Below are 15800 nucleotides of genomic sequence, written 5' to 3'. Positions count from 1 at the left end.
ATTCTCAATTTGTTTTGTACTTTAAAAAAAAACCAAAAAACCTTAAATCCTTGCTGGCAGGGTTACTGCAAGTCAGGGCTTGTTGTTAGCATGTTTGAGAGCCTTGCTTAAGGCACTTAAAATCTGTTTCAGCAGCAGTGAAGTAAAATCAGCTGACTTGAACATATTTGACTTGACAGATATTTTTTTCAAAAACTAAAGGCTACTAATACTAATTCATTGTGTTTTTTAAAAGATCATAAATGTAGTAACATACATTATCATACTGTATCAGGGGCAAGATAAATTATTTACCGATATATATCTAATAATGTGAATTTTATCCATTGTTTTGTGAACATCTTAGTTTTACTTGAGGCTAGTTGAGTAGTATTTGCATTTGGATATTTGCATACTTTGAAGTAAACATTCTATTGTCTATTTATCCTGTTACCCATTTTACACATACAATATTTTAAAATATAAGATTGTATCTTGTAAATCAGGTCCATGTAGTTGGGTCCAGGAGGTCAGTGATGATATGAACTGGACTCTCAGAAGTGGACTTCAAGTGGACCAGCCTTGGGATGGACCTCAGTATGATCACACTATTGGAAATGATCAAGGTATTGACAGTTGACAATAATATATGCATAATATAAGCATTCAAGAAGAAACCTGAAAACATATGTAGCAACAGTACTTCTGTAAAGACCATCAGACATCTGTGTAACTGTTGTACTGTATGTGCTAGTAGTCAAAACAGTGTTTTTAGCCAAGGTAGATACATTATAACTGTGGATACAGAAACAGAAATCAACAATAAATTTGACGACTGATTAACATTTTTAGGGCAGGTCTCTGTAACGATGTGGGCACAACAGTCTCTGAATTCCGTCACTTGGTAACATGAGTCCCATTTTGTCCAGACCAGATCTTTAGGAGCAGAATTAAGTCCATGCTGGGCCAGTATGGCTCCTCTCCTGGCTCTCTTTCCTCTCCTCAGAGCGATCACCGTGGTCCGCCGTGGTGCCTTGGCCAAATTGTGATAGCTAGACGACTGGGTCAGAGCTTCTCCAAAACTGCTGCTCTGAGGGGCGTTCCTGGTCTGCAGTAGTCAGTACCTATCAAAAGTAGTCTAAGGAAGGAAAAGCAGTGAAACGGCGACATGGTCATAGGTGGCAAAGGATCACTGATGCATGTGGGGAGCAAAGGCTGGCTCGTGTGGTCTGATCCAGGACAAATTGCTGAAAAGGTTGAAGCTGGTTCTGATAGAAAGGTGTCAGAACACACAATGCATCGCAGTTTGTTGTGTATGTTGCTGTGGAGCTGCAGACCAGTCAGGGTGTTCCTGCTGAGCCCTGTTCACTGTGGAAAGCACCTACAATGGGCACGTGAGCATCAGAACTGGACCACAGAGAAATGGAAGAAGGTGGCCTGGTCTGATGAATCACGTTTTCTTTGTACATTACATGGATGGCCAGGTGCGTGTGCGTTGCTTACCTGGGGAACACATGGCACCAGGATGCATTTTGGGAAGAATGCAAGCCGGCGGAGGCAGTGTGATGATTTGGGCAATGTTCTGCTTGGCCCTGCCATTCACGTACTTTGACACATATAACCTACCTAAGCATTGTTGCAGACCATGTACACCCTTTCATGGAAGCGGTATTCACAGATAGCAGGGACCTCATTCAGCAGGATAATGAGCCTTGTCTCAAAGCCAATTTAGTTCAGGAAAGGTTTGATTAACACGAGTTCAAGGCGTTGACTTGGCCTCCAAAATCCCCAAATCTTACACCAATGGAGTATCTGTGGGATGCGCTGAGCAAAGGTCTTAATCCACAGAGGCCCTACCTGGCAACTTACAGGGCTTGCTGCAAATGTCTTGGTGCCAGATACCACAGAACACCTTCAGAGGTCGGGTGGAGTCCATGTCTCAATAGGTCAGGGCTGTTTTAAAGTGGGTCTTATACAATAGTAGGCAGGTGGTCATAATGTTATGGCTGACGTTATCACTTTATTGCTATTCCACCATTCAAACCATAAAAAGTTGGCACATACTGCAGATGTCAGTAGTAAGTGTTCATAAACAAAATAACCAATGCTGGGTTGAATGGAAGCACCGCCTTGTCAAATATGAAATGGAATAAGGAGCTCTGATATTGCGCTATGTTGTATTCAGTAATTTGCATCACAGTCTTTGTCTACCAAGGTTTCTTCTTACTGTTGAATGGATCTGGATCTAAGGATGGGGAGAGAGCAGGCATCTTTGTTCCTGTCATCAATCTTACATCACATATCTGTGTTGGATTCTGGTACTACATGCTCGGGCCTTCAGTATCCACCTTGGATTTGCTGGTTGAGACAGTATGCATTCTCATTAGTACTACTTCACACATTCTTACAATCTTTGCTTCCAGTGTTCTTACTTTTTACTATAATTACTTGCTTTGTTCTAGAAATCCTCTGAACTGTTAGTCTGGACTCGCCAAGGAACCCAGAATCCAGAGTGGATTAATGCACAAGTAACCATCAGCATGAGCAATACAATGCGGGTAAATTTAATTCAGCTACATTTTCATGTTTGCTCTAAAGCCGAACCAATGCTGTATTTTTAAGGGTGATGCCCATTTCAATATGTGAGAGTTATCTACTGATGTATATAGGGATACCAATATGCAATAGGCTAAGTTGTCGGTAGGGATCAAATCTGCACATGCATTTCATTTATTTTATTTAATTTATAGGGATAGTTTTGTTAATACAGAATTCAGAAACAGAAGCATTGTCTTTCTTCTATTCAATATTGTATGTATTCCTCCTTCATCCACAGGTGATGTTCACTGGCCACAGAAACACCAACAGTAAAGGATTCATTGCCATTGATGACATTACAGTGAGGGACGGGCCCTGCAGTAATCAGAGTACGTAAACACAGACCAACCAATGGATGATGTTCACAGGAAGTCAAAACATCATTACAGAGATTATTACAACTTTCCTCTTTTTTTACACTATTTTAGATGTGTGTGGGTTTGATTCCAACCTGTGTGGCTTTGGCAACGATGTCAGTCATAAGGGTCGCTGGGGTCACAAAAGAGCCTCAAAAAATCAGGTGGACCACACCTATGGAACTGAAAATGGTCAGTACAAAACCAACCAAAGTCTCGTTGACAATACGTGAAAGTAGCAGAGAAATTGTGGTCTCACCACCACTAGATGAAGGTTTTAATGTAAGTTAAAGTTGGGTCTCAAATTCCTTTGTTGTTATTCAATTCATAATGCATGTACTGTAGCTTTTAACAGACTATTGAGGTGAAGGAAAAATCCAAATATAATACAATTAAAGCAGAGCAAAACAATCAAAAACATCAGTCATGCTGTAACTGAACAAAAAGACCATAACTGCCTTTGTAACAAACTCTGTCTTTGTTGTAGGTTACTACATGACTGTGATGATATCAAACTCGACACAGAATGAAGTAGCTCAGCTGCTCACACCTGAGATCACCTCAGCTGCAGAGTTATGTGTACGCTTCTGGTGAGTCCAGTGCTGCCGTCACACACATTTATACACTGTTGTCTAATGCAGATTTTAATGTTTGTGTATCTACTGTATTTGTTCAGGTACTGGTTACCTGCAGGGCCTTCTGACATCCTCGCCGTGCATGTTCTGCGGAGCGGAGAGCTGGGTGATGCACTTTGGCAACGGTCTGGAGCGCCCTCTTCAGGCTGGGAGGTGGCAGAGGTCACTGTGTCCTCCCCTGCAAAATTCCACGTAAGCTGGTTTTTACAACGATCCCTCTCCTCGCACACTCTGCAAATCAAATTGTCTCTTTCCCAGTGAGTCGCTAAGCTGCTTTCTGAAAACGTTTATGTCCTTCACCAGGTGGTGTTCAAGTCAGTCTATGTGCCAGGCACTAACTCTACAGTGAAATTAGACGATATTTCTGTGAGGGATGGGGTCTGCAGTCCTCCAGGCAGCTGTGACTTTGAGTCCGGACAGTGCACCTGGGTCAATGTCCCTAAAGAAGATGGACATGACTGGGTGCTGGCCAGTGGAGGCTTCCAGGGTCCACCGACAGACCACACCACTCAGACCCCAGAGGGTACAACTTTAGATATACTTCAATATAATAAGATAAACATGTAACAAAAGTAGAATTCACATATCTCCATTTTATATTAGTGAGCCCCAGTAAAAAGATCTTTTAAGACAAAGAAACCAACAAACAAACAAAAAGTCTTTATATCCGACCCAACAATATGTCAGGAGTAAACGTACTGAATTTTTTCTCCAGCAAGGTGACCACAAACACAACTGCATTTGCTAGTGTCGCTCTGCTTGATGTCCAAATATATATACATTCACTTTCACCATATCAACTTTTAAGGTGATAAAATGTCAGTTTTGTGGTTACAGCTTGTTCACAGCTCCAAACTCATGCCGGAAAAAATGTATTAATGCAGCTATAAAATTCCATATTCAGCTGTGGCCGCGCCTTTAAGGGTGCCAGTAACTGTGGAGGCACAAAATGATGATTGGTACTAAATGAACAAAAATGTTTTGGAAAATGTGACAGTTAGCTCTACAGCTGTCTATGCCTAATATGAGGCACTGCAGTTGCTGTTTAACTGACATAGTCTGTTACTTATTAACTTCTCCTTTTATCCCTAACATATGTTCTGTTGCTGACATTACCACCTCCCTGCCCCACAAAGAATTTCCTTATTTCTGATCTACAATGAAAACCTTGAAAATCATTAGAAATGATCATATTTCTCTCTATTAATTTTGATCCTAATCAACTCCTGCACTAAGAGTTTGAATAGTGCAGAAATGAGCAGTACTGATAATTCATTCACAACTGATAGTTTGCACTTTGCATTATATTTTTATTCTTATTTTTGCATTCAGGTTGGTTCTTGTTGAGCTCATCACTGCACCAAAACCACAGCAGTCTAGCACAGGTATTGTCAGAATGGATCCAACCGAGGAATACCACTTCCTGTCTCACCTTATGGTACCGTATGAACAGCAGGTCAGCAAAAGAAAATGACAAGCCACCACCCTTTTCACAACATACAGTGTGTGACAATGCAGAGGATGCACTTTATCCTGTTTAGTTTCCTCACTGACTTCCTCATGAAGTGTGCTCAAGTGTCATTTAGGCATGAATCACCTGCCCCCCTTTGTGCAAGACTGAGAATATTATGTGGCAGAGTTCACTCTTTACTCTCTGTTGAATGAAAGACCTAAAATCAATTTTGAACATAAAAATAATAGTTTCAGCATATCAGCATGTACTGTGTTATATACAATATTTGTGTCATTGTAGCACAAATGAAACAAGTAATAGTTAAAAAATGAGCAACCTCACAGCAACGTCAATGATTTTCTTTTTTTTTCTTTAAATAAAAACTTTTTTGGAACACAAAAACTTTGCAAAGTGAACAAATGCTTTTTGTTTAAACTAACTTGACTCAAGTTGTTTTCACGTATCATATAAAAACATCACATTTGTCTGATGCTTGTCAGTGACTCAGGGACATTGAAGGTGTACATGGGTTCAGGGCCATCAGAGGAGGGTCTGATGTTCAACAGCACCAGCAGCAGACGCAGCTGGACCAGGTTCTCTCAGTCTATAGAGAGGAGCAAACCTTTCCAGGTAACCCAAAACGGGCTCAGTGGTAGAAATAATACTACTAATAATTATAATATGAGAAATAATGGATATTTTAGCAGCAATCTTTACTGACTCCCTACAACAACCTCATACTCAGCTGCTGATCGAGGCACAGGCCAACAACAGAGGCTTTATTGCCATTGATGACGTCAGTGTCACACCAGGCCTTTGCCAAGGTACTGATATTGTTTATTATTCCTTTAGTTTATGACTGAAATGCATTTGATGATAATTAAGTAGTAAAATGCATGAAACTGTTTTCTTTTTCTGGTAGTGAATGAAACAAGTTTGGGATTTTTGGGTTGTTCATTTGAAAATGGCACGTGTGGCTGGGAGGACATGAGTGTTGGCCAGGTTCAGTGGACGAGAGGAAGGAATGCTACTGAGAACATTGGACCCTCTGTGGACCACACAGTGGGGACTGAACTGGGTGAGATCATACACTCTTATACTACCTTTATTTATGATGGGACAAGTTATCTGCAAATGGACTGCTTTACCGTTATACAGAACAGACTGACTGTCTCATACTGGAGAGATTCAAATCAATGCCCTTCTCTAGTCTTGAGGCCACTGTCACAATTTCACAATGCAGTAGTAAAAGTCAGAGCAAAGGGGTTACCAAAATTGTTGATGCTCCACTGGAATTAAATCAGTAAAAACATAAACATAATCTGTGTGCAGTCTGGACTCCATTCATAAAATAACCCAGATTACCAATAATAGTTACAAACCGCCAACGAAGGCAGCATCAAAATCTTTTAGCCACTTTTGATCATTAATTTCTGACCAGAAAAATATGTTATGGGTGTTATAATGAGAAGTTTGTGACAAGAGTAAAATATGCTCAATATGGAAGTGAGATGTCTCTTGTGTTTCCCCTTTTTCAATATGTGTGGTGGCAATGCTGCCTGTGGGTAGTGTTAGCCACAGTTTCTACATCCCCATCCTTGTTTTGTTCAGACTTGGGCTTCCTCGATTTTAATGATATAGTCTATGCTAAACTTGAAATCTATACTTACTGTGATTTGTTATTGAGTTATGCTGTTATGTAACTTCCATAACTCCAAAACATATGACACAGGGCACTGAAACAGGTGTCAAAAATTGGGGGAAACCACAAATCATGATGCCTCCTCATCAAAAAGAATCCAACAGACCACACATTGCATACAGAGTTGCAGTTCAATTGAATATGAAGGAAGTTTATTATCTGTAAGCTGCATACCTGTGAAGAAAAATGCTCTATTCACTCTCTAATTCTCCACCATTGTGCTAAAAAATCTTCACCACTTATCCATACCCTTTCCATTTGGAAGATCTACCATACTTAAAATTTTCTACTGCAATGGTTTTGTACTGCTGACTAGAGCTGCAACAATTCATTGAATAATCAAATAGTAATTAAAGTAATTGCCAGCTGTTTCCATTATTGATTAATCTGTCATTTTTTAATGAAAACATTATCTGATTTCAGCTTCTTTACTCCTCTATGACAGTAAACTACAAGTATTTTGGTTGCAGACAAAACAAGACATTTGAGGACGTCATCTTGGGCTCTGGGAAACTCTAATCGATATATTTCACTTACTTCACATTTTATAGACCGAACAACTAATCAAATTCAATAACAAGAAAATAATCGACAATGAAAATAATTGTTAGTTGCAGCCCTACCACTGACTGTAAGGAATAAAGAATAAAGGGTGATGCTTCGGGATTTTCCTGATTCTTCCAGGTTGGTACATGGCAGTGCAGTCTGACCGAGGAGAACAAATGAGCCCTGCTGCTGTGCAGAGTCCCAAAATGAAACAGGCCAGCGCCACCTGCACACTACACTTTTACTACAACATGTATGGAGAAGGTATGTTTTGAAAATGCGAGTGTAAGTGTGCAGCCAATAAAATAACATCTGCATGTAATCTTTAACTCTGTACATTGTTACAGACATAGAGGAGCTGAGTGTGGCGCTAAATGGGGGCTCCAGGACCACCACGCTGTGGTGGCTATCTGGTAACCATGGAGATTTGTGGCATCACGCTGAGGTAACGGTTGGTCGAATGCCTCAGGACTTCACCGTCCTGTTTGAAGCCTCCAGGACCTTCACCAAGCCTGGACACATTGCCATTGATGACATAGATTTTACAAACTGCACCCTGCCTGGTAGGCTACCTGCTCTACCTGCACACTCTACAATGGGTTTCTCAGCCCCTTTGTTAAGCTGATCTATGATATATTTGTTTTTTCTTCTCAGAGCCCCAACCCTTATGTCCAGAGAACATGTTCACCTGCAACAACAGTGTGTGTGTTGAGCACAACCAAGTGTGTGACTTCAGTGATGACTGTGGGGACTGGTCTGATGAGAACAACTGTGGTGAGATATCATCATTAAGTACTGTTAAATATGTTAGAATTACTGAATGCACCAGTTCAGTAAATGCACATATATAAAGTCCCGTGCACTCTCTGTGTGCTGAAGATTTACAAAAATCAGCAGCTTAAAGTCAGATATTAGCTAGCCTAGAAGTTAACAGGATAGTATGATCATTAAATCAGTTATTCTGGCACATAACACAGAATAGTTTTGGTGAAAAATGTAGTATTATTTAGTCTTCACCTTGTCCTGAACATTGTTTATAATTTCAAAATCAAAAATGACAAACATTCTTTTTAACATCTCAAAGGCTAAAATTGGTTGCTTTTCCCTGTCTTACATTGGAGTAAGTTGAATATCATGGTGGGCTCTAGAAAACTGTCATTGGCATTTTTCATAGTTTTCTGATGTTTTATAGGCCAACCTAAGAATCACTTAATCTTTAAATTAAACAACAGATTACTAATGACAATAAGTGTTGTTGCAGCCCTACACATCTACAGGTTGATGGTTTTGGTGAGCAGTTTATGACTTGTTTACATCTCACTCTCTTTTATCTGATGATAACAACGCAGAGCAACAAGGTCTTGTGGAGCGCTGCAGCTTTGAACAGGGCCTGTGTTCCTGGGCAGAAAGTGATGTGGACACACCTGGAGCTGAGTGGACGCATCACAAAGGACAGGAAGCCTGGTCCGAACATGGGCCTCCCAGGGATCACACCCACAACTCTGCTGCAGGTATTAGTCTCTCCTGGCACTGAGATAATCCTTATGGGTCTGAATAACTTGCCTGACTAGATGGTTAATGTACTCTTATTAATTGTCTTCTGTAATCAGTAATGCTATACTTCAACATTTCACTGCATTGTTTAATTTCATGACACAGGTCACTATGTCATCCCTGGGACTCACCTGACTGAGAAGGGCCAGACGTCAGAGATTCTCTCCAGAACCTTATTACCCAGCTCTAACTGCACTGTGAGTAGACGTAGGTGGTAAAATCCATTTTCGAGTCAAGACATTATTAACAAGTATAATGTTTACCATGTTCAACATCTTAGTTTAACGAGTTATGGGAATGCCGTTAGCATGCATCTCAGATGTGTGTTTAGTTTTCTTATGACAGCCACATAAATCTCTGTATTTATTGCTTTATTTATTTGGCACAGCACAAATAAAAACTTCTGAATGCTTCTGAATATGTTACAGTGATAACTTGCTCTCTTCTTCTTGCTTCTGTTTATGAGTGTGTAGCTTTTATTATCTGTCTTAGGTTAATCTCTGATCTGCAGGACGTTATTAACCACTCTTTAAGGTTGAACATAAGACTGTTCAGCTAATTAAGCAACAACAAATAGTTAATTCTTGTTTTCAAAGCACATCATCACCTTCTTTTCTGTACCTCACTTCACCCCACTTACTTTATCCATATAGGTGAGATTCTTCTACTTCAGCCTGGACGATGCTGCAGCCAGACTGACAGCCCAGTCCAGGACGCTACAGTCTGGTAGCGATGACACTGTGCTGTGGCTCAGGGAAAACTCACAGAGTTACAGCTGGCAGAAAGCAGAGGTCACATTCTCCTCCTCAGACAATAGCAAGGTCAGTGAACCACAGGTAGCTAAATAAATGACATTGAATCTCACATTTATAATAATAATATAATATAATAATAATAATCTTTATTTGTAGAGCGCTTTTCAAAAACAAGTTACAAAGTGCTTTAACAAGTGTAAAGACAATAATACCCAAGAGAGAATAATACAAAAACAATACAAGACAAAAGCATGAAAACATTGAAAAGACTAAAATACACGTTTAAGATAAATATAAAATTAGTAAAATACAATAAAATAAAAGGGATAAAATAAAGTCAAATAAGATCGGGAAAGGCTCTCCTATAAAAGTATGTTTTAAGAAGGGACTTGAAAGAGTTCACTGACTCAGCCGACCTGATTTCCTTGGGCAGGCTGTTCCAGAGCCTCGACAGCAAACGCTCTGTCCCCTTTAGTTTTCAGTCGAGACTCTGGAACAGACAACAGACCTCTGCCTGAGGATCTCAAGGTGCGTGCTGGTGCGTATGGGACTAAAAGGTCAGAAATATAACAAGGCGAGAGGCCATGAAGAGCTTTAAAAGTGATCAATAGAATTTTAAAGTCAATTCTAAAACATACTGGGAGCCAGTGTAATGAAGCTAAAATAGGGGTAATGTGGTCATATTTCTTTGTTCTGGTTAAAAGCCTGGCAGCTGAGTTCTGGACAGTCTGGAGTCGATCAATAGATTTTTGGGTTAAACAGGTGAAAAGGCTGTTGCAATAATCCAGGCGTGATGAGATGAAGGTGTGTAAAATGGTCTTGGTGTCCTCAAAAGTTAACATAGATCAAATTTTTGCTATATTTCTAAGTTGATATAAACATGATTGAACAAGCTTTGTGGTGTGCTGCTCGGAATTTAAATTACTATCAAACCAGACACCAAGGTTCTTTGCCACAGGCTTAATGTGATTTACTAGGGAACCAGCAGATGGCAGTATTTGATTTGCCATCTGTTGGGACCCGATGACCAGGATTTCTGTTTTGTCTGAGTTCAGCTGGAGGAAATTATTTGACATCCATTTTTTAACTTGACAAAGGCAGTTGTTAAGTGAACTCAGCATTCCAGGGTCTGTGGATCTGACGGGCAAGTATATTTGTGTGTCATCAGCATAAATATGAAAAGAAATGCCATGTTTATGGATAATATGTCCAAGGGGAAGCAGATACAAGGAAAACAAAATGGGTCCTAAGACCGACCCCTGAGGCACACCATATTTAACTGGACAGAACGAAGAGACATAGTTGTTTACAGACACGCAAAACTTCCTATTTGACAGGTAGGATGAAAACCATTCTAGGGCAGTACCAGAGATCCCCACCCAGTGCCTCAGTCTGTCTAACATGATGTTGTGATCAATGGTGTCAAAAGCAGCGCTAAGGTCCAGGAGTACTAGGACTGAGCACATGCCTTCATCAGCAGACATCAAAAGGTCATTGGTGACTTTAAGCAGGGCAGTCTCAGTGCTGTGTGTTCTCGCATCCTTAACCAAGTTATTGTATTTAATTAATAAATCCTTCAGACTGAGGTAATGGACTTGGAGACTGGATTTTTTCCATCTGCGCTCTGCTTTCCTGCATTCCTGCATTAATTTATTAAAATACTTGCTGAGGTTATTAACTCTATCATATATAATGTGAAAGTTGATGCTCAAAGTCAAACTCACATGTATACAGACAGACACAGTTAGCAACTAGCTGGCAAATATAGAGGAGCTTGATATTTTCCAAACATGCGCTACAAGGAGAATGAAAATGGGACTTCGCTTCACCAGGTGGCCAGAATCATGACTCAAAATAAATGATAATATTGCTTTATGTCTGTGTGATGTGTTGATAAGCCATTGTTTGCTAATAAAAATCAATTAATACAAATTTAAATAGATTCAGATCAATGACACTGGTGGTTATAGAAAGTAGTTTTAGCTTTTGGTACAAAAAAAAAAAAACTCACCTTTGGACTTGACTTTACTTTGATACTTTGTTTATGATTTGCTTTATCGCTGATGTTCATGAAAAGTTAGCAACAAGGTCAGAATGTTTTTTTTTCTTTTTTCGATTATCTTGTCAGATTGTATTCCGATATGAGCGAGGTGATGGTCGCAGAGGGCTGGTTGCGCTGGACGATATCTCTTTCTCCAGGGAGTGTGTATTTGACCCCGACAACAACATATTGCCCACCTCTGCCCCACCTACATCCTCTAACACACCCACTTCTGCCGCCACACCCTCAACCTCAACCGTACCAACCCACCCCTGTCAGGTAAACTACGTGACAAAGCAATTCTGTGAAACATAAAGTATTCCACAAAACAAGTCTGTAAACCTGCTGAAAATAATCCACCTTCTTTTTTTGGTGTTGCAGGATAATGAGTTTTTCTGTTGGCGGTCCGCTGGGAAAGTGTGTATTCTGGCTACTTTACAGTGCGATTATCAACCAGACTGCCCCGAGGGGGAGGACGAGGATGACTGTGGTGAGCAGCGTGTTGCTGTAGAGACCTGCAGTACCAATGCTACCATCATTTTGTCAGCAGTATACAATGTCTTACAATAACAATTAAATGTTTATGCAGGTGGATTCATTAACATATTCAGTAATTAAACAAATTAATTCATATAACTAAATGAAGCAGTAGCTCAATCTAAGCTAAAATTCTGCTATAGCTAACCAGCTTAGCAGCTGTCATTGCAGCTTTTGACTCTTGGGAATAACATGGGTTAAATGTACTCAATTGCAAATTTGTTTAATTTATTGATTTTAACATAAATATTAACGGTAGAAGAACCGACAAAAAAACAGAGATACATTAAAATCCTATCCTAACAAATGGAGGGTCTAAATAGAGGTGACAGCTAAAAAAATATTTTGTTGTTTTCCCTTCACAATCACACTCAGTATCAACAAAAGCCTGGTAACATGCTTCATGTCTTGGCCAATTAGAAGACAGTGGTGGGGGGGCTTAAAGAGACAGGAGCATCTACAGCTTGTTTCAGACAGAGACTGAAATGAAGGTCTACATGAGACTGAAATGAAGGTCCACAGGAAGGGCCTCTATAAGATAGAGAATCATGCAAAGCTGCCATACAGGAGTCACAGAACAACAATATAGGAAAAGCAGTATAATAGGTCGCCTTTTAACCCTTTTCTTAACATCACTGCAGTTACTGCTGGCTGTCTTTGTAGGGCAGTATTGTTGAAATCAGTCAGAAAGTATATGCATGCTAATATAGCTGTAACGGATTGACAAAGACAAAAACAATAATATAATTAGGCCTACCTTTTATTTAATCAGGTAGTCAGTACCTGTTTTGTTAAAACTTGAGTACAGTAGTGAAATAGAACAGAGATAAGACACACAGCTAAAAGCAGCCAAACAGCACTGCAAAGAATCACAAACAAAAAATCTAAATCAAATTTACGCAATGTGATCAGAATGTCAAGTTTTATTGCTTTTTGTCATGCATTACATTTATATGAGGTAGTCCTCCCAAGTTCTGTATTTACTCATGGGGTGTCAAGGGTAAGCCAGTCCTGAGATCTGCTCTGATGATCTGTAGTTTTACATGTGAGAAGAAATGTGATATCTGAGGCAGTTTTAGTCAGAGACGTGTGTGCAGTTGTCTGCTTGTTGCTTGTGAGGACCAGACTTGTATTACCCCCCCCCCCCCTACCCCCGTGATTCATGAACCAATACTCACCCCCCAGCAGCATTACTCACGCCTGCCTTTTAAACTTTCAGGTCCGTGCACATTTGAGAGTAACCAGTGCCGATGGACTGACACCAGTGATGGACAGAGCAGGTGGCAGAGACAAAAAGCCAGTAACAACACTGAGCCGCCCACTGATCACACTACAGACACAGGTGGCTTTAGTGGTTTATTGACCGATTGAATAGTGTATTGATTTTATGCACTCACTGCACAAGAATTCAAGATGTTCAACATCTGAAATGGCATGACCCAGAAATGATCATAACTGCACTGTTTACGAAATTCAGGATGTTTTCCCTCATTCTAAGGCTACTACATGAGAGTGAATTTTAGTCAGGGGTCTACACAGAGTGAGGCCCGACTCCAGAGTCCCGCACTCACCCCTTCATCCCCCTACTGCCAGATTCTGTAAGTGAAACCATGACACTGATGGCTGCATCTTTCTTATAATCATCCTTGTAAAATATTTGTTTTGATACGAAGTTGAATATTTAAAGTATGAATTGCTCAATGCTCCCCACCGCCTCTGTCTCTCTACCACGCAACTCTCTTCCCAATCCCCTCTCTCCCCTTCTTCCTTCCTTCTTTCCTTAACGCAGGTTTCACTTCCACATCAGTGCAGAGAGTGCTGGGTCACTCAGAGTGCTTATGCAGCAAGCTGAGGGGAGTGAAGCAATCCTGTGGTCACGCAGTCACAACACTATCTCCCACTGGACCCCAGAACATCTGCCTCTAAGCCCACACCAGCAACCTTATAAGGTGTGTGCTCACATTTTGAACAGTTAACGTTTTAAGACTAATGAAAAGGATATACAGATGAGTGGCAGATAAAGAAAAATGCACATTAAATGAGTCTAAAAACATAATGAATGAAGAAGTTTCCAAACAGGGCACGAGGGTGACACTACATGGTTGAATCACATTATTATTATACTGCTTTCACAGTCATCAGATCTCAATCCAGTTCAATACTTAGACTGTCATGAGAGCTTAAGGTGTTTTTTTATTTAATACGTCACTCATCTATATTCACAAAGAATAAAGATCAAATAAGTAAATGCACAAGTACTTATAAAACATATTGTATATGTACAATACGTTTTGGAACATTTAGAATTCTATATTTTCCATTTATTGCAGAATACGTTAAGTAATGCTACTTTTGTATAGTGTAAAAAATATCGCCATGTACAATATTGCATACATTTGCAGTATATCTGAATGTTAAAAAACAAAACATGTTATGTAGTTAATGCCCACTAATTGGAAGACCGGTTTGACCCTCAGCTACTCCAGTCTGTATGTCGAAGTACACGGGCAAGATACTGAACCCCAAATTGTGTGAATGATTAGTTTCTGCTTCTGATGAGTAAATGGCACCTTGCATGGTAGCATCAGTGTGTGAATGTGTGTGAATGGGACATGTAGTGTAAAGTGCTTTGAGAGGTCAGAAGACTGGAAGGGCACTATACAAGTACAGTCCATTTACAATCATGTTATTATTAATGTTATTATATCCTCATTTGTATATCCTCATTTGTATGTACTATATATATATATACGGTTATAAACATTTCTAGCAAAAACTTTTAACAGGATGGTTGTATTAGACTACATTAGTTTTAGCCAGCTGTACCAGTAACTTGCAACTGAGTATTTATCTAAATGTACAATATTGTTAAAATATCACTGTCACAGCCTGCCTCATGAGGCCATGAAAAAGACTGAGGCACTCCATTGGTTAAACAAGGCAAATTATTAAGGAAACAAATGCATAACATAACAAAACAGAGTATGTGATGGGAATATCAGTAGCGTAGGCTGTGCATAAGGATGAGGGTGCTGTGTGAATGTTGGAAATGTTTTTGAGGAACGCATGAATGTAACCATTTTTATTCTTAGGTTTGGTTCAGTAGCATGAATAAAGTGACTCAGTCGGACACTACAGCAGGAGATCACATTGTTGCTGTGGATGATATCTCATTTCTAAACTGTGAAAAATCCTACCAACCACCAGGTAAAGATTACATCAACATTAATGTGCATGTACTGGACGCAAGTAGTAGTAGTATGCTTCATAAATTGTGTTCTTTGTAAAAACTTACAGGACATAGAGCATTTGGGAGGATAGTTGGCTAGTTCTGAAATTATTTTTCTCTCCTCAGCTCTGTCTGCCTGCGGCTGTTCTTTTGAAGAAGGTCTGTGTGTTTGGGTGCAGGGGGCTGAAGATGAGCTGGAGTGGCTCAGCAGCTCTGGTCCCACTGAAACCCCCAACACCGGGCCTGCAGGAGACCACACTACTGGCAAAGGTCACTTTTATTCTAGACTATCTTTCTACAAGCTGTGTCCTAAAGCATTATACAAATAACAGAATAGCAGAGTAGTGTACTTATGAATTACATTCAGTACCGAGAGTGCATCATTGTCAGTTGATAAATGAGAATTTTCCATTAG

General features: G+C 39.9%; 1 protein-coding gene across 1 annotated transcript in view; it reads left to right on the top strand.

The window, feature by feature from the left end:
• Positions 1 to 15800, top strand: part of si:ch211-106h4.4 (MAM and LDL-receptor class A domain-containing protein 1) — a 35601-nt gene that overhangs the window by 11436 nt on the left and 8365 nt on the right. Inside the window, exons 14-38 of the mRNA XM_038717660.1 lie at positions 486 to 605; positions 2195 to 2349; positions 2442 to 2537; positions 2816 to 2906; positions 3006 to 3125; positions 3421 to 3523; positions 3610 to 3760; positions 3872 to 4091; positions 4901 to 5024; positions 5522 to 5651; positions 5767 to 5845; positions 5944 to 6099; positions 7408 to 7533; positions 7617 to 7832; positions 7924 to 8043; positions 8619 to 8780; positions 8929 to 9020; positions 9477 to 9644; positions 11707 to 11898; positions 12001 to 12109; positions 13376 to 13498; positions 13655 to 13754; positions 13946 to 14105; positions 15249 to 15363; positions 15512 to 15655. Coding sequence (XP_038573588.1) covers positions 486 to 605; positions 2195 to 2349; positions 2442 to 2537; positions 2816 to 2906; positions 3006 to 3125; positions 3421 to 3523; positions 3610 to 3760; positions 3872 to 4091; positions 4901 to 5024; positions 5522 to 5651; positions 5767 to 5845; positions 5944 to 6099; positions 7408 to 7533; positions 7617 to 7832; positions 7924 to 8043; positions 8619 to 8780; positions 8929 to 9020; positions 9477 to 9644; positions 11707 to 11898; positions 12001 to 12109; positions 13376 to 13498; positions 13655 to 13754; positions 13946 to 14105; positions 15249 to 15363; positions 15512 to 15655 — 3372 coding nt within the window. The remainder of the gene's footprint in view (positions 1 to 485; positions 606 to 2194; positions 2350 to 2441; positions 2538 to 2815; positions 2907 to 3005; positions 3126 to 3420; positions 3524 to 3609; positions 3761 to 3871; positions 4092 to 4900; positions 5025 to 5521; positions 5652 to 5766; positions 5846 to 5943; positions 6100 to 7407; positions 7534 to 7616; positions 7833 to 7923; positions 8044 to 8618; positions 8781 to 8928; positions 9021 to 9476; positions 9645 to 11706; positions 11899 to 12000; positions 12110 to 13375; positions 13499 to 13654; positions 13755 to 13945; positions 14106 to 15248; positions 15364 to 15511; positions 15656 to 15800) is intronic.

Source organism: Micropterus salmoides, unplaced genomic scaffold, assembly GCF_014851395.1.
Source record: "Micropterus salmoides isolate LMB-PRFRI ecotype aquatic unplaced genomic scaffold, ASM1485139v1 Ms_hic_scaffold_14, whole genome shotgun sequence".
NCBI classification, from domain to species: domain Eukaryota; kingdom Metazoa; phylum Chordata; class Actinopteri; order Centrarchiformes; family Centrarchidae; genus Micropterus; species Micropterus salmoides.
Note: the sequence above shows the minus strand (reverse complement) of the source record. Positions and strands in the feature narration are given on the sequence as shown.